The sequence below is a fragment of the Mytilus californianus genome, unplaced genomic scaffold (genome assembly GCF_021869535.1).
Source record: "Mytilus californianus isolate M0D057914Y unplaced genomic scaffold, xbMytCali1.0.p SCAF_8, whole genome shotgun sequence".
Classification (NCBI taxonomy): Eukaryota; Metazoa; Mollusca; class Bivalvia; order Mytilida; family Mytilidae; genus Mytilus; species Mytilus californianus.
In genome coordinates, this window is record NW_026262734.1 from 63,978,461 (window position 1) to 63,997,786 (window position 19,326).

The 19,326-nt window shown below is 32.2% G+C and overlaps 2 protein-coding genes across 2 annotated transcripts in view; both read right to left on the reverse strand.

Moving 5' to 3' along the window:
- The window catches only part of LOC127711278 (toll-like receptor 6), a 230,850-nt gene that overhangs the window by 188,782 nt on the left and 22,742 nt on the right, over positions 1-19,326 (reverse strand). The gene's annotated exons all lie outside the window — the stretch shown is intronic.
- Positions 2,400-3,846, reverse strand: LOC127711279 (toll-like receptor 3). The gene is given in 1 exon segment (XM_052217273.1): positions 2,400-3,846. A coding segment is annotated over 1 exon segment (1,041 nt). The 5' UTR covers positions 3,796-3,846; the 3' UTR covers positions 2,400-2,754.

Sequence of the window (19,326 nt, forward strand, 5' to 3'; positions counted from 1 at the left end):
ACCCAAGGAATTGGGATAATCATTTTGTGTTTGTGTTAAATATATTATATATACATCATTACTAACACAATTCTATATTATTATTTTTGTAATGGTTAGAAAATACATAAAATAACACCATTACAAACTTAAACCTAATTTTATCTTCTATTTCTAGAAATTTACCTGTGACGTCACTTTTTGTGGCGTTGATACATTTGTGTGACGCAAAGTTCATAATTCTTTTGTGATGTAAATGGGAGGTGTCCATTGTTATTCTGTGGTTTACATGTTGTAATGTACTATTATATTATTTATTTATGTATGCCTCTGTCCTGAGTGTTCTTGCGTTTAGTTGTAATGTATTCCTGTCACGTAAAGTTGTCATTTTAGCGGTATTTTTAACATTGCCATAAAAGCGGAAGTTTGGCTAGTCATAAAAACAGGTTCAACCCACTATTTTTTTCTAAAAATGTATTGTACTAAGTCAGGAATATGGCAGTTGTTATCAAATAGTCCGTTTCTATGTATGTTGGCGTTTGTTTTTGTAGCAGTTCAGTGTTTATGTTGTTCCGTTGTTTTCCTCTTATAGTTGATGTGTTTCCCTCGGTTTTGGTTTGTGACCCGCATTTGTTTCAGTCAAATCGATTTATGACTATTGAACAACGGTATACTACTGTTGCCTTTATATATACACAAATAAAAGCAGTCAAAAAATTCGGTGTCAGCATTTTCACAAACCAGTCCGCTAAAATTTTGCAAAAACGTCATAAAAGTAATTTGGTGTACTATATACATTTTTCTAAATTTTAGTACTAGTAAGTGAACAGTCTAAGAAAAGCATGACCTTGTGCAATGCCAAAATGTAAGTATCGACACAATGTAAGCCTAAAATGTTCATAACTCTTAAGCCATACATATTTAGTTATGTTTTGAATTATCACGATACAAATCAATGTATGTGACGATGGAGACAATATTCAATAATCTTACTACAGTCTTAGATTGCTAAATAAGTTTATTCAATGAATCAACAAGTTTACATGTTATGAGTCTATATACAACACACCGTAAAATTAGAACGTGATATCGTGTTGTTAAAAAAGATTCTACAGTTACGGTCAAATATTCCGACCAAATACTTGTTTTAGTAACGGTTTTAAACTTCTTGAAGGACTTACGAAATTTGAACATTGTTAAACCACTGTTGTCTCGAATTTAAGTAATTTGTAGTAACAAAATCCCTGACAAGATGATTTACAAGTGAGAGGTATAGCTAGCTATAAAACAAGGAATAATCCACCATTTTCTACATAAGGAAATATATGTACCAAGTCAGGAATATGACAGTTGTTTTCCATTCGTTTGATGTGTTTGAGTATTTGATTATGCCATTTGATAAAGGATTTTCCATTTTGAATTTTTCTTGGAGTTATTTTTGATATTTTACTTTTTACAATTTATTCTTAAGATTACGACAAGGCAACAAACACGACAATACAGAGACGAGCATAGCAACAAGTTGGGGAATATACACATCATGAAAAGGGTCAAAGGAAAACACCAACGTATAAAAAAAGAAGATGAACAATAGGAAACGGAAAATCTTTGAGTAGAGTTTCAGATTGCAACATAAATATTTAAATATATTAGAAAGGACAATTATTATTATTTGTATTACGTATAATTCTGTTTGATAACATGGTATGTGACAAGTATCGTGTAGAGAGTCGAAAACTCACAACTTTCAACCGAATTGAAAATTAAAAAAAGGCACGTTCTTTAATTGTAGTCAAGGAACTCGACAGAAAGATTAGTTGTAGAACACTTCTAGAAGCCGAGATGAAACTATCGACATTTTATGTTTTTGTTTGTGTGTGTAGTTTAGGTTGCCAAAACATAGTAGGAACCTTCAAATGTTAAAAAAAACTTAAACAAAGATGTGGAAATGATATAACTGTCAGATGTTTTACTCTAAGTGGAGCAAACGACATTAAAGTGGAGGAATATATGGTTTCATTCTTTTAAACTTCCATTTACCATTTACCTCATTTCATCATCACATTGTTTGCTGCTTTGTCGAAATTGATGTATTAAAATGATGGTTAGGTGCACAGTTCCATCAGACAATGTTCATACAGTTATATATTTATATAAATATATATTCCATTGTTGGTTTTTCATATCAACTGAAAATAAAATGTAACCCAATTTTGATTGCAGGTAGTGACTAATAATAAAATTGGAAGGACTATTGATCAACACTAAAAATGATAACAAAGTCACAGTCACAGTCGTAGCATTTTACTTGTAAGTTTATGCTTTAACTGATACATAATTACTGATGTAAATAAAAATAACATAATGTAAACTATTGAACCTAAGATGTATTTATCAAGATAAAGAAATGATAAAACATGAATCGATATAAATCCTCTAAACTAATAGATTAAAATGTATCGATCTACATGTGTCATCTGAAATTATATGTCTAGACTATTAGCAATACTACGAATAAAAAAGTCTGGTATAAACTGACCAACTGATCTTTGATTTGTCGTATTATTTCTTAATTAAAAAATTCGCTGATCTCAAAAAAGTTATCTATACAAAAATGTTCCTTCATATAACGGTGTATGTTCTGGCAGAAAACAGCACTTTCATTTTTTAAATGAAACAAAAGAACATTCTTCTGCGATTCACTCGCAATACTTGGAAGCGTACTGACACAATTAATCTAAAATTAGGTTTATTCAAGATTTTATATCGACAATTCTATGTTTGGTTTCGAAGTAATTTTGTTAAGTTCAACCAGAACTGTCCCTCGTCATATTCTTTTGTTGGAAATTTACTAAGTGATGCTGAATTAACAAAAGCACGCAAACTTGATGATATATTTTCGTCAGACACATCCTCTACCATAAGACTTATTAATGCGTCAGATTCCATGTTAAGACATTTTTCCTGCGCTATTCTTGATTCAAACAGACACCAGTCGCTTTTTACCATATCATGAGATATAACGAGAATTATTCTCCTGCTTGCGGTCATTTTTTCAATTATGTTCTCGACATACACTTTTCCAACTTCAAAATCTCGATCTCTTATACATAAAGAAATTCCCGACTCATTTTCTAATTTTTCTAAAAGCTTTTTTCGAATCCACTCTTATTCATTGTCACAGTAAATTACGTATGCTTCAAATTTATAATCTGTTTCCTCATTTGAAATAAGAGAAAATCCTTTCTTTTTCACACGGTAAAGAAATAACCAATATCGTATATGCCATCGTAATCTGAAGATTAAACTGAAAATTATAACGAACACAATTCCTGATAATGATAGTGATGTGACAACCGCTGTGAATAATTCCTTATCTGAATTGGAATATTCGAAATATGTTGGTATTGCATCTTTGAGCATTTCACCGTCTTTTTCTGGAGGCGTTTTACAATGGTACAATTCTGGATAATTTTCGAAAATGATTTTTTCCGTTTGTATCCAGTTGTGAAACCATACATTAGAGCATGTACATGCAAAGGGGTTGTTTCCTAATGACAAAATTGATAAATGTTTGAATGCATTTCGAGGAAACAGTGTTTCGTTTATAGTTGATAAAGCATTTCCGGTCAATGTTATCGATCGAACAGATGATTGGTTTCCGAATACTCTATGTCCATTCCAAGATGAGATTCTGTTGTTTTCAAATGAAACATATGATAAGTTAGGCAATTTGAAAAACAAATTCTCAGGTAGTGTAATCAGTTGACAGTTGTCAATAATAAGATGTGTTAGAGATCGTAATGACGATAACATTTTATCTAAAACATGTATAGAGGGGAATTCGTTGCCACTTAAATCAAGAGATTCTATTTTATTTAGCTATATCTGAAAATTTCGGTCTCATTAAAATGGTACATTATGTCATTTGGGAAAACAAAATGATTGTTAGTAAATTTTAACAGTTTCAAAGTAATGCTTTGAAATGCTCTATCGTCTATTCTGTTAAATCGGAATCCTAGATTAGCCATGTATAGGAATTCAAGCGACGGGAGTTTAAGAAAAGTGTAATTCAATAAACCTAAAATTGGATTCCCAGAAAGACGTAAAGAGTTTAGATTCTCTAAACACCAGAACAGGTTATTTACATTAGAAATGGAATAAGCCACTAAATTAAGGCTAACAAGTTTCGGGACATAGCAGGTTGTTTCATTTCCAAAAAAGTCTTTTTTTATTTGTATACGATTATAATAAAGAGATCAAGTATTTCTAATTTTTGTAAAAATCCTGGTTGGATAATAGAGATTATGCCATATCCAATACGCAACTCTTTAAGCTGAACCAAATTTTCGCTTAAAAGTGTCATATTCAAATTTTCGAAATTGTTCTCCAGCATTTCTAGCTTTTAAATGTTAAAGCGTGATAAAGCAATGAATAAATCAGTTGGTTCATTGCTCCATTTCATTCTATAAAGTATAATTTGTTTAAAATCTAAACAATTAATTTGTGCTACTGCATCTGCTACAATAGACGGAGTCAATTTAGGATTCCTACTGAGCTGAGATCCAATTTAAGGAGGAAACGAAAATGAATGAAGGCATCAGTTGTGATATGTGTTATGCCGTTCCGTTCCAGAGAAACATATACAAGTTTCAATCCTTCCAAATTTCGAAACCTTGAAGCGTTAATTTTTTCAAGTAGATTTCCTGAAAAGTCAAGTTGTGTTATATAGCTCGGAAACACCGGGATGAACCGTAACAAGGCACCTCGACATGACGCAGATCCATCTTTCATCAAACATCTACATGACTTGGGACAACTACTGCTTCGTGCAGCAAAAACATAGACAGGCAGCACAAGAAGAACAATAATCGAAACTGAACTTTTTAGCATATTCCTGGAAAAAAAACCAGACGAAAATTATAGTTTTATGATAAATTGATAAATCAATACCATAAACCACCGAGTAAAAACATTGTATTAAAGTGCATTTTTAGGACAAGTGTAATCTAGGAAGTCCTTGTAAATGGCACGAGAAAAATGTTTATAGCTTGATTTCTACTGGAAAACAAGAACGCAGAGGTTAAGATAAGTAATATTGTTTGACAACAATTCTCCTCTTTTAATCCTAAGGTAAAAGGGGCGTCGCAAACTGTTTGACTATCCAATAGCAAATCAATATGAAGATCAACGAAGTGTTGCACACTCTCTGACTGCCAAAAATTCTCGTTTAACATATCAAGATTCAATAAAGTAAACAATTTAACTCTTTAATTTTTAAAAATATCATAGAAATTGAGAATAACGTCCTTTTGAACAGTGGTTTCATCTTCTTGTTATAATTATGAAAAATTGGAATGGAAAATTTAATCCTGTAGCTTATTAATCATATACATATTGATACATGTACATGTCATAGATTTTTTTTAGTATTAGATAATATTATTTTTTATCATTATGTATGGCATTATAATTCTGATATAAATGTATATGGTGGTTTAACCTACATTTTCATAATTTGTTTTAAAGGGAAAAATTCGGGTAAATCCATCTTGGAGGAAATAACTTTTTTCCGACCAAGATTAAATAATGACGAATAGTTAGTGTTAGCATGAATAATTAAGACATCGGTAAAAGTCGATGTCACTGCGACATGTAAATTGTTATGTCAGCTTATTGATTTGGTTTATGACTTAGGATAGCCAAAAATAACTTATCTTAGTATTTAAAACCCCGTCAAATATCATATCATCGTAAAATGTTCTGCAATTAATTTTTCTGTGCTTTTGAAATGTTGTGACGGAAACCTGTAGTTCAGTGGTTATTGGTTCGTGTTTGTCATATTTGTTTTTCGTAAATTGTTTTGTTGTGATCTAGGCCGTTACTTTTCTCAATTGAATTGTTTCATTTGTTTCATGTCGGGGCCTTTTATAGCCGACCATACGGTATGGGTTTTTCTCATTGTTGAAGGCCGACGGTTGCCTTTAATCGCTTACGTCCACTTCATTTGAACTTTGGTAGATAATTGTCTCATTGGCAATCATACCACATCTCCTTATTTTTTTTATTGATGTAATTATATGAAGTTTGAATGTCAAAGGAGACAACTTTACACCTGAGGCCAAATGACGTAGAAGTTAGCCATCGTACGCCTGGTCCCTTTCAACAACTAAAGCCTTTAGACTAACTGTTGTAATACAACGCATGGAAAATTTTAATAAAATATTTTTGGATTCTAAAAATCTATTTGGATGGTTTAGATAAATTAAGTGCTGTTGATGATTGGCAGTTATGACTTTTCAAATCTCTACACTACACTTCCACACATTTTCATCAAAACAAAAGATTAATTATTCAACTGAATAGTCCTTTGACAAATTTGAGTGCAAATGTATTGCTGCTACTCATATGAAGCCTTCTTCTGTAATGAAATGAAATTGGTTAATATGGTAGGTTTGTTTTCTGTTTTTGAATATTATAACATTTTGTTTAGCCGGGGCCATTTATAGTTTAATACACAATATGGGATTTGCTCCTTGTTGAGAACCATACAAATTTCCTATAATATATCACCGGCCTTTGGTCTCAGGTGAATAGTTGTCGCATTGACATACACACCACATCTGCTTTATTTACATAACAATCGATCAACATTAATTTCGTTGTCAGTTTTTCATCGACTTATGTGTTTGAATATCTCTTTGGTGTCTTTCGCCTCTCTTTTTCAAGAACTGAGAATAAAAAATTATAAAAAACTTACATAAATTCATGAAAGAAAACATGCACAAAGGTAAACATGCTTCTCATCTAAACAATTTAAAATATAGCACTAGAAATTAATATTTACTTACAAACACTTTCCTGGTCTAGCGTAAAGGTAATGAAAACCTGAGTGTGGAAATATTTAAACCGTTAGAAGGTGTATTTTCTCATGATAAAAATAGCTGTTATATATAGTTAAACGTTCATATGTCACCATCAACCCTTATCGTACTTTTTCACTGCATGCACGATACTAAGAAAGATATGGGCCTTTATTTGGAATTATATTGCGCATTTATTAAGGAAATATTAAAATTTTCAAAATGTATTTCATAAGCGTAGATATAATAAATTGCGTTGATTTAAAGTCATATGAAACGTGTTTCTTGTAAAAATAATATCTCTGAAATTATCGAACCAAAGAATGCATATATACTAAACTAAGTCCTGTATTAACGATTATTTTTAACATTTATTACGAATTTATAGCGTTGTATCGACCAATGATATTTCATTCAGTGGTTATTGATCGTTAGCTTATTAACTTTCGAGTTTTTGCCGAAGTTTACCGGATCGTTACATTGATAAACAATCAACACAGAGCACATGAAGCACGAAAAAAAATAAATTGAAAGAGCCATGATATTGTTTTGATATATTTTCCATGCGTTCCCATTTGTTTATTAAACTTTTCCTTAACAGTTGTTAAATGATTTGGTGTATCTAATTTGTTATTTAAAGAATCCGTTATTACTATTTATTTTCACTTTGGTGAACATTCTTTCATCACGGATTCCCCTCGGACTTGTGCTGTGCGGCCACCGAAGTTCCAACAAGGGGTCTCTTAGTGAAGGTCACTGCATGCGGACAAATGTTGGCAAATTAGTGTATGGGAAGACAATAATTCAATAGCCGTACATTTATGAAGGTTTTGATAATATGAAGGATGTTCTTTTACAAGAAAGATTACGTACACTTCTTTTAAAGTCAAAAGTAAAAATAAAAGTCAAAAATAGCCATTTAAGTATTTACACATATTCCGTTTTTTTTTATTTAGTTCATATGACCTTAAAAAAAAGTAGAGAACATATATATTTGAATTATGAGTTTATTTCTACTAAGGTAGAAGAAAAAAATAATTTAGGGAAACTGAAATCGTCACTTTTATAACTTAGAATTGTATTTATTTTTTTTTATCTTTTTTATTCATTTTATCAATAGTCGGGTTTTTACATCACTCAATTAGAACCACCTGACCAAGAAAATACAACAACAAAAGATTATTGTTTTACAAAAATAAATAAACATTTGAAAATCTCCTAAGGTAATTAAAGATCATAATTTAAGGGAAAATTGGACAACACCATAACCGAAAGAAAAGTTGAACAGTCAAGCAACATTTGACAACAAGTTTCCCATTGCCAATGTAAAAATTGAAAACAATTTTTTTTTATTATCTTTTGATGACGTCCTTTTTTCTTCTCATGTGTACAATCAAATCAAACATTAATATGAAGACAACTCTGCAGAATTCATCTTTTATTTTTAATATCCAAACGAAAATAAATAAATTCCACATTTGTATCTGTTAATATTTTCTTCAGAATTTTTTGAATTGTATAGTAAATTGAAAGCCATCATATGTCTTTGTGAATGAATCATTTATCACTTCAAACTGTACGAAATATTTTACTTGGGACTTGTTTAGCAACTGCTAGTATACGTATTATAAGACGTGTTACTAAAAGGTATAGACTCAACGCAGAGGTTGACAAATTAGCCTTTAAATGTGAGGACTGTGTTAATACATTGATCATCGATTTAAACCGGTAATATTTAAATCATATAATATGCGTGATGCTACACACGTCTTGGTTCAATTGAAATATATTAATGTAAAACCTTTCAGTGTAAGGTACGAAATTTAATCATTTTCTGATATCATTGGTTGTGATTATAGGTCGGGAAAGGTTATTCGTATGTGTATGGAGGTGGAAGAGGGTAAAGTAAATGCAAATTTGCACTTCTAGATTGATGAAATTTATAAAAAAAAAATTAAATATTACATAGTAAACCAGTTTGTAAAAAATGTATTACAGTTGGAGTTTTTTTTCCATTTTGTTTTTATTCTGCTCGTTGTTTAATTCTAAGTTGATGACGCCTGTAGGCACTTTGCAGGAATATGTTAAGGATTGGAGGTAACATTTTAGGAACCTTATAACTAAAATTACAATTTAAACTTAAAAACGGATTTATAAAATATTAAACAAAGAACATGTTTGCCTTAAAAGATAAGTGAATTTTCGAACTGTTCGAGAGACTAGTCAAATGGGTAAGACAATTTCAGAACGGGGTGGTCGATCCGTCGAAAAACAAGTTACATTTTACAAAATAATGAAAATGACAGGGATATTATTTTTTTGGACATTTTTACGCTCATGGTGGTTTAACGGGGTCAAACGGGTCAGAGCAAATGGTAAAAAAAAAACACAAAGCGTATGTCTATAAGATGAAATATTGAAACACAACTAAAAAAAACAATGGAGAATTCCATGATTAAAGCTATAGGTTAACATGTTTCAAGTTGAAAATTGATAAAGATGTGTATAGTAGATTATTGAAAAAAAGACTGGGTTGGAGGAAAAATGAGGATTCTACTTGAGATAAAATTTACATGTAATCAATTCTTTCTTTTCTGCCAAAAAAAGCAGTAGTGAAAAGAAACACACATTGAAAGTATATATTCCTGAGTAGGTGTGAAACAGATTATTCTATTTAGGATCATATGCAAGGTCTAATAAGGGATCACGGGGTCGTAGATGTGTCATGTTGGTAATATATACAATTTTGCAAAATTGATTAAGAATTGATCCATAAAAAGAAGTAGACATGTTATATATATATATGTTAGCGGCAATAAGTGAAATTAGGCATTAAGCTTATATTCTAGGCAATAAGCTAACGCATAGGCAGTAAGTCTATTGTCTAAATAATGTTAGGCATTACTCTTAAATCCTAGGATTTAAACTTAAATCCTGAAAATGAAGTCCATGCATTAATATAAATGCCTAAAATGAAAATGAGAGTAAATAAAAAGAAATTTATTCAAAGTTAAAATACATGTGGTACATAATAAAACAATAAGAACTGAAGTTAAAATGTCAATTACCTGAACTAAAATCATAAGTAAAATATTGATAACAAACCTCATTGAATAAATCTCTTAAAATATATGTAAACTTGTTGGATAGTTGTTTCATTGCCAATCATATCACATCTCTTTATTCTAATATTGATAGAAAATTGTATTGATTTTTTTTTACCAATTGATGCTGAGATATGGAAGGGAGGGATACATCCTACTTTGTAAAGAATCACTCTGATTCAAACAAAAAATTCTCTGAAACTGACATTATCAAGATGCTTGATTTCTTGATTGACAACATATTTGTTACGTTTGGAGGACGTGTTTTTCAACAGACTGTCGGAATTCCAATGGGAACCAATTGTGCCCCTCTTCTTGCCGACTTGTTTCTTTATTATTATGAGGCTGACTTCATACAGGAGCTTCTTAGGAAGAGAGATAAGAAGTTAGCAATATCCTTTAACTCTAGGTTCCGCTATATAGATGATGTTCTCTCACTAAATAATACAAAATTTGGTGACTATGTTGAACGAATCTATCCCATCGAACTAGAGATAAAGGACACTACAGATACAGTTAAGGCTGCCTCATATCTTGACTTACATCTAGAAATTGACAATGAGGGTCGGTTGAAAACAAAACTAAAACTTTACGACAAAAGAGATGATTTCAGCTTCCCAATTGTGAACTTTCCATTTCTATGTAGCAACATTCCAGCAGCGCCTGCATACGGAGTATATATCTCCCAATTGATACGATATTCCCGGGCTTGTGTTTCCTATCATGATTTCCTTGATAGAGGATTGCTGCTCACAAGGAAGCTATTAAACCAAGAGTTCCAAATGGTGAAGTTGAAGTCATCCCTTCGTAAATTTTACGGACGCCATCACGAGTTGGTTGACCGTTATGGAATAACTGTTTCACAGAGGATATCGGATATGTTCCTTATGTCGTAACTACAATACCCTTCCCTTTTCACGAATGTCACTTACCGAATTAGACTATTTACCGGATTTGTAATAGCATAAGCAACTCGACGGGTGCCACATGTGGAGCAGGATCTGCTTACCCTTCCGGAGCACCTGAGATCACCCCCAGTTTTTGGTGGGGTTCGTGTTGCTTAGTCTTTAGTTTTCTATGTTGTGTCATCTGTACTGTTGTTTGTCTGTTTGTCTTTTTGTTTTTGGCCATGACGTTGTCGGTTTGTTTTCGATCTGTGAGTTTGACTGTCCCTCTGGTGTCTTTCGTCCCTCTCTTATATGGCACAGACGATTGCAAAGTTTTTAAGTTTCTAGCATTTGCACCTGGTGATCGTCCAGTACATTTGTGTAGAGCAGAATTCTTTTGTATATGGACTTATTTGATTCCAACTGACCACTTAATCAATTCATTGTCCCTCATCCGTGCAGTAAGCATGTCATAAATATATCCTTTTGACCACTCAATCTACCATATGATTGGGGATATAGGCTTCCCGTGAACAATAAATAGTTCTGGCCATATTATCATTAATTCGGATATAACCAAAGCTGTAAATACACGACTTTTGTCACTTTGCTGTTTAGGCACAGCAAATATTGTGAAAACATCAATTAAATTAGAAGCAACCTTTGAAGCATTTTTTGACATAAGAGCACTAATAAAATAAAATTTTGTTATTTGATCTTGGTACACCATAAGACAATATAGTTTCAATCTTACTTTGCTTGGAAATCCATCAAATCAACTTGTCCTCTTCTGTGTAAATCTTTGGATAAACATGGGTTTTAGTACTACTCCCTTCCATATGCGCTTTTCATGATGTTACAATTTTAACAAAATGGAAGAAATAGTACAATGGAATCATGGAAAATTTTTGTGAAGCCATTATTACGTTGTTTTTTTTTATACGGTCTACAATAATGTTAGTCCGCTATGACCTATTTCTTTATGTGTTTTCCCAAAATACCATACAATACCTAAACATAAACTTTGAAATGTCCCTCATCATTCTTGTTTACTTTAGAAACCAGTCATTCATACCTCCAATGGCAAAAAAATGTCAAACTATTTTTAGTTGTGATAGTCTATATAGCTGCCTTCTTGTCTAGTGTCAACAGTTTTGTTTTCCCTGATTCAAATTTATATTCCGCAAAAATTCAAGAAATTTGTAGTCGCTTAAAGGCTAATAATCCAGGACTACATGGGTATTTAAGAAAATTTATATATTCAATAAAACCGATGGAAAGATAATGTGACTGGCAGAAATTCATATCTACAATTGTCTATTTATGAACAGCTCTAAATAGTTCGATTAGTGAAGAGAGAATTTTCTTTACATAACTTTCAAATAGAATCTTCAATTCCCCTTTTTCCATTAGACACAATTATTTGCTAAAAACTCATTATTTTTGCAGTACTATAAAGAAATATGGGTAAGTTATGCTTTGAATACGAAAAGTTGAAGATCTTTAAATGAATGTATATGAAATTTTTGAATATATTTTTTTTCTAAATATTATTCATAAAGAATATTTTACCGAATGACCACGTATTTGGAATATAAAACAAAAATCCCAAGTTTAGCTTATTGCCTGAAATGATGTTCGGTAATAGGTTAAATAATCTTCATCAGATTTCAGGAAATAAGCTTAATGCCTGAAAATTTCGTGTCTTTTATTTTTGGCCATGGCGTTGTCAGTTTGTTTTCAATCTATGAGTTTGACTGTCCCTCTGGTATCGTTCGTCCCTCTTTCACTTATTGCCGCTAACATATACATACATTGTGCAAGCTTAAGAGCTTTCTATATAAATACTGTGTGGAAGGATTTTATTGCACAATATGCATAGTAGTAGAATGCGATCAGTTTTATGCAAGTTAGGCGTTCACAAATATGGTCTGGATCCCATAGATGGTCATGCCCCCCTTTCAACGGAAGTCCATACATGGATCCTCGTATGAATCAATCCAGATTCTATATTTTGTCGTATATACCGCACCTCAAAATGAGTCACTACAAGTTCTTATTTGGTAGTGCAGTGTCTACCTCACGTCAGATGATTCACTCCAGGACGTGTCCCATCCCCATGTAGTCATGCAGTGTGAATTTTCTGCAGAAGAATCAAACAAGGATCTGATCTCATCCCATTCCACCATCCCTTTCATCAGATGAGTCATCCGGACATCCCGAAAACAGGATGGAATAGTGTCGACCCCTAAAGTGCCGACTATGAGAACTTGTAGTGACTCATTTTGAGGTCCGGTATATACGACAAAATATAGAGTCTACTTCCGGAATGATTCATACGAGGATCCATGTATGGACTTCCGTTGAAGGGGGGTCACAACAATCAATGGGATCCAGACCATATTTGTGAACGCCTAACGCATAACTTGCATAAAACTGATCGCAACCTTCTACTAGGAATACCCCTTTTGCCACTCACCTGCATGTCCATCTGCCCACCGCCCACCGCCCGAACAACTTTCATCTTTTATTTGATAAGACGGTTATACATTGTGTTATTTAATTCCCCAGGTCGTAAAGTTCCTATTTATTCGATATAAAATTCTACTGAGTTAACTTTATTTCGTTCTTACTGGGTGCACGTTTAACTTCTCAAAACTGAATCTTTAACTTAACCCTACCAAACTAGAAAAAGGTGATGTCACCGCTGTATCCATGCATGAATAAAATAAAGCTCTTCAAAAATTTGATTTGGTAAACAGTGCTGATGAAGTACAATATGAATTGATTGATTGGTGGTTTCTTAACGTCAAGTGGCAAATAGTTCGTTCATTTTCAAGACGACACAATACAATTTGAAGTAATTGTGTTTAAAAGACACATTTGATGCATCCGTCAGAAAAGGTTAAACATTTTGTTTGTTGTGAAAATCATAAAGAAAATCAACATCCTTATAAAATGCACGTTCTAAATATAGTATACTCTGTATTGAGTAAACGTGTGAGTTGTCTTCGTAGTTAGTCGGACAAACCTTCCAAACTGTATTTCACTTAAGAAGAAAAAGTACAACATTCTGTTCATGGAAAATTATTTTAAAAAATCCTGAGAATATATATGCACCCTCAATATAGATAAAGCACTCCATATCCAATACTCAGCTCTTTCAGCTGCACTACATTTTCGCTTAGAGTGTCATATTCAAATTTTCGAAATTGTTCTCCAGCATTTCTAGCTTTTGAATGTTAAACCATGATAATGCAAAGTATAAATCAGTTGGTTCATTACTCCATTTCATCCTATTAAGTATAATTTGTTTAAAATCTAAACAAAATAATTTGTAATACTGACTCTGCTACAATAGACGGGGTCAATTTGGGATTCCTAGAGAAATATACACAACTTTCAATCCTTCCAAATTTCGAAACGTTGAAGCGTTAATTTGTTACTAGTAGATTTCCAGAAAAGTCAAGTTGTGTTATATAGCTCGGAAACACTGGGATGGACCGTAACAAGGCACCTCGACATTACGCAGATCAACCTTTCTTCCAACATCTACATGAATTGAGAAAAACGTAAACTGTTTTGTTATAATTTAGGCCGTTACATTTCTCAATTGAATTGTTTCATATTTTTCATCGGACCTTTATAGCCGAATATACGGTATATTAACTATATAAAAATAAAAAGATGTGACTAAATTGCCAAAGGGGACAACTTTCCACCTGAGGCATAATTACGTAGAAGTTAGCCGCTATAGGCCACCGTACACCAGTTCCCTTTCCACAACTAAAGCCTTGAGACTAACTCTTGTAATACTACACATGAAAAATTTAAATAAATATTTTTGGATTGTAAAAATATATTTGGATGTTTTAAATGAATTAAGATAATTTTTGCTGTTGATGATTGAAAGTTATGACTTTTTGAATCTTATATATACTACACTTCCCCAATTTAATAAAAACAGAAGATTACTTATTTTACTGAATGGTCCTTTGACATGAGTGCAAATATATTGCTGCTACTCATATTAAACCTTCTTCTGTTATAAAATTGGTTAATATGATAGGTGGGTTTTCTCTTTTTAAATGGTATCACATTTCGTTTTGCTGGGGTCTTTTATAGTTTAATGCATATCATGGTTTTTGCTCCTTGTTCATGTTGTTGAGAACCATACTATTCTCCTATAATATATCCTCGGCCTTTGGTCTCAGGTGAATAGTTGTTTCATTCATAAACACACCACATCTCCTCATTTTTATATAACGATCACTCAAGATTGATGGCGTTGTCAGTTTGTCATCGGGACCTTTATTCAAATATGTTGAATATCACTTTGTTACCTTCATACAACAAAATATAAAACAAATGGTGTAAAATGTTTGACAGAAAACATGCTTCAAAGTAAACATATGTCTCATCTAAAAAAAATAGAATATAGCACTAGAAATTACTTTATACTTACAGACACTTTTCTCTTCTAGCATAAAGATTATGAATACCTAAGTGTTGAAATATTTTAATCATAAATGTGTATTTTCTCATGAGAAACATAGGTATAACATATAACTGTACGTTAATTTGTCACCACCCACCATTATCGTATTTCAAAATTCACTTCAAGAAACAATTTTGAGACAGATATATGGGCCAATATTTGAAATTATATTGCTCATTTATTGAGAAAATATTTAAAAATTCGAATTGTATTTCATAAGCGTAGATAAACTTAATCTTTTAGAAATGATATTATACAAATAAAGTCACAACCTTGAATGCGTTGATTTAACAAAGTAGATAACATATTTATTTAGATTATTAGTACATTTTTAACAGGGATCAAGAACACTATTATTACGGGAAGTTGAAATCGTCACTTTATAACTTATATATAATTAGTACTGTATTTAATTGTCTTTGGTTTGACCTGTTGTTATCTTTTTGCTTCTTGACTTTCGGCCCTGATTTTTTCTTTCCTTTTCTATATATGCTTTTTGATTTACCCTATGTTTTTGTATTCTAGACGAGTCATATCTTTCGTTGTGCTAGATCTGTAAAGTCGAATATATCCTAGTGTCTAACACGTCAAATTTTAATATCACCAAACCAATGATTTATTACCTCTTTATTGTGTAAGTAAACAATTTGATGTGTGTTGTACTTAACAAAAACAGAGAAGCATGTCCCGTTTTGAAAAAAAGGTTTAAAGCTATTATTTAACATCAAACAATTGTGAAGCTTAATCCTAAAGGTATGTCTTTTCTAAAAATCATATTCTAACTCTATGAGAGCATTTCATTTTCTCCGTCATCATAGGTACATCAACCATATATTTGATTCTTTCGTGTTTTTATCATATAGATATTACGAAAGATAGAAATCGTCACTTTTTAAGTAAATTTAAAGGACAACATCCACCCTGTAAAGCATTATAATTGATTGTTTTAACACCACTTTTAAGCGCCACATTTGGGCTATTTCGTGGCGGCTAGTTTTTATTGGTGGAGGAAGCCGGAGTGCCCGGAGAAAACCACCGACCTTCCATAGGAAAACTGACAATCCTAATCAATTAAGATTGGAGTCGAGTGCACCCGCACGAGCGGGGTTCGAACTCACAACCTCAGTGTTGGTAAAGCATTATAATCGTGAAAAGAAACTTTTATGGTTAAATTCAACCTTTGATGTCTATGTCACCGCAAAGCACCATTTAAATCTAACTTTTGGGAAAACATCAGATGTTTGTCAATTTTAGACATTTTCAGACGCAGATATAAAGTGAATTGCTAAAAAGTATGGTTAAAAGTTGGATAGAGTACAATTTTAAATAAATGATATGGGATAAAACTATTTAACTGCGACATGTAAATTATAGTGTGTTTTTTTTTTTTTTTTGTTGCTTTGGACATCCAAATACTTTTACATGTTTTGTCGTCAACATTTTAAATATCATGTAATTCCAGATAGAACAATGCATTACGTATTCTAAGGATCTAAAAAGAAGCGAGGATAACAAGGTGGTAATCAATAATCAAATTCAAGGAAAAATTAGACTTTACCATGACCGAAAGCAAAAGTTGAACAGTCAAGCAAGAGTTAAAGCAACAGCTGGCAACAAGTTCAACATTGCCTATGAGAGAATTAAAGTATTTATAAGTGAAAAAGGAAATTTTGTAGAAAACTGTAATTATTTATTATTATTATTGCGATAAAGCCAAATATAACAGCACAAACACCAGTAAAACATTACCTTCGTTAAATCAAAGATACTAGTACATGTAGTATTTTGCCAAATCTCATAAATTGAATATTGGACAAACCAAGGAAACAAACTGAGGGAAACGCATGGACTCCAAGAGGCACGAGAAAAGGTTGGTCAACAGGGTAAGCTTCTCCTGCTAGGCATGTATTACCCACCATGCGAGTCCACAATTAGTCAAAATTTCACAATAAGGAACAGGACATACTCTGTAAAATTATGGATCAAACGTTTATTCTGGCATCCTGGCATCTAAAAACCGCAAAAAAACAATCGCTAGTGAGTGCAGACACAGACACATTGTATCGGTCAAACAACTTGACGGTGACCGTAAAACTTATGTAGTGTCGATTTCAGTCGTTCGTCCTCAAAACTTGTATTTAATATTTATTATAGAAACTAAAAATATACACTTAATCAATGTAAGTTTGAGGAAATACATTAACAAGATTACAGTGACATGATTTCTACTTTTTCCATTTTCCAAAGACTTGTATACTATTCAGAGCAGTGACGAGTGTTCAATGAGTCCCCTTTATAAGTAGGTTTCAAGATGTAAAATTACAGTGTTATGCATCAAAAGAATTTATGTTGTGGTGTGAAAAGTTGATTCGAAACCAAACTGTTCATTTAAAAGTAAGATGTAGCTAACGATCATTGAATGCCTTAGAAGAACTATATCAATTTGACATTTAGAAAGGGCTAAGGACGGGTGCGTACAAAAATGTGCTTCGTTTCTATTGGCACTCAAACCATATGATAGAGGGAAAATATTAACACTGTCTAATGATAGCGTCATATATCCATATCAAACAAAGTTTACGGTTGGTATATATGAATTGTTATGTCTGTCTATCTGTCTGTTTGGGTCTAAGTGACTTGAATGATATGAATGAAATTTTCAATGATTGTAAAAGATATTTCAATAAAAGTTCTATATGAGTCTTTCGAATTCTTACTAGAAAGCCACTGCTTAACATGTAAAAGTCTTCGTTTAAATGTGACATTACGTATACAGTGGGTAATATAAAAATCATTATCAAACGGAGAAGTTCCTCACTGGTGCTTAATAGGGCTCGTACTGTTCAGTCTTTAGTTTTCTGTGTTGTGTTTCGTGGACTTGTTAATTTTTTGTCGTATTTCGTTCTTTGTCACGGTGTTATAGGTTTTTATTCGACTTGTGGGTTTTTGGGGTCATTTTGTATCTTCCGCATCTATTTTTAAATCTGTTTAACTTAGAGGATAACGTTTTCTGTCATTTACATTAGTATCACTGATGACTTGTTAACATCCCTTCTCGTCCTTGACAATTTGGTAAATGTTTTCAATAGTTAAACAGATAGATTTATGATTTGCTAGATGTCTTATGAATCGCAACTTCTTAGAATAAATACAGTCAGGCCACAGAAATTACAATCACATAATGCAAGCTGTGCATGTACTGATTTTGTGTCATGGATGAATACCCCATATTCCTTGTTTTTCTATTCTATTAAACATATCATTTTTTCTTTCAAGCATTTTGTATAAAATGTCCAATCCTGATCGAAGGACTTGCCGACTGGTTGACCTCCAGTTATCAACTGGCATTCCTTGGTTTTTTCCGTTAAAGTTGATTCCAAGACAATCATTACGCGAGGAACATTTTGATGAGCAGGAAGTTGCACTTTTTCATGTTCTGGCTGCTAGTGAGGTCATAATACCATATGTTCCCGTTACACCACAGTAATTGCCAGTGAATAAAGCTAGAGAAGATATACTACCTTTTCAAGTGTGTTTGATTGAAATTTGCTGGTAAGAAATTTATAAAATCATTAAGGAATATACATCTCTCATGAAAGACTCTGAATCCTTGTCTGAATTCGGCTATATCTTATGTCCTCTTTTGGCTTGATTAGCTTTTCAAAGTTTGTAGAAGATTTTGGATTTCCAAATTGTACCGTTTATTTTATTTCATTAAGATACGCAATGATATTCAAATAAGGGTACACAGATGAATCAAACATTCAATAGTTCCTTAATATTTAGTAATAATATAGAATTCATATTTTGTAACTCCGTTTCAATACATTAAAAGATACACCGACATCGAAAGTTCAATAGCTAAATGATACTCATGTTTTTCTTTATCAATTTTACAAAATCGTGGAACATTGCATACTAGTTAAGATGGAAGAGCAATATTCAAAACGAAGTCTCCAGTAACGACTAAAAAATTGGGACATTTTAGTGTTTCA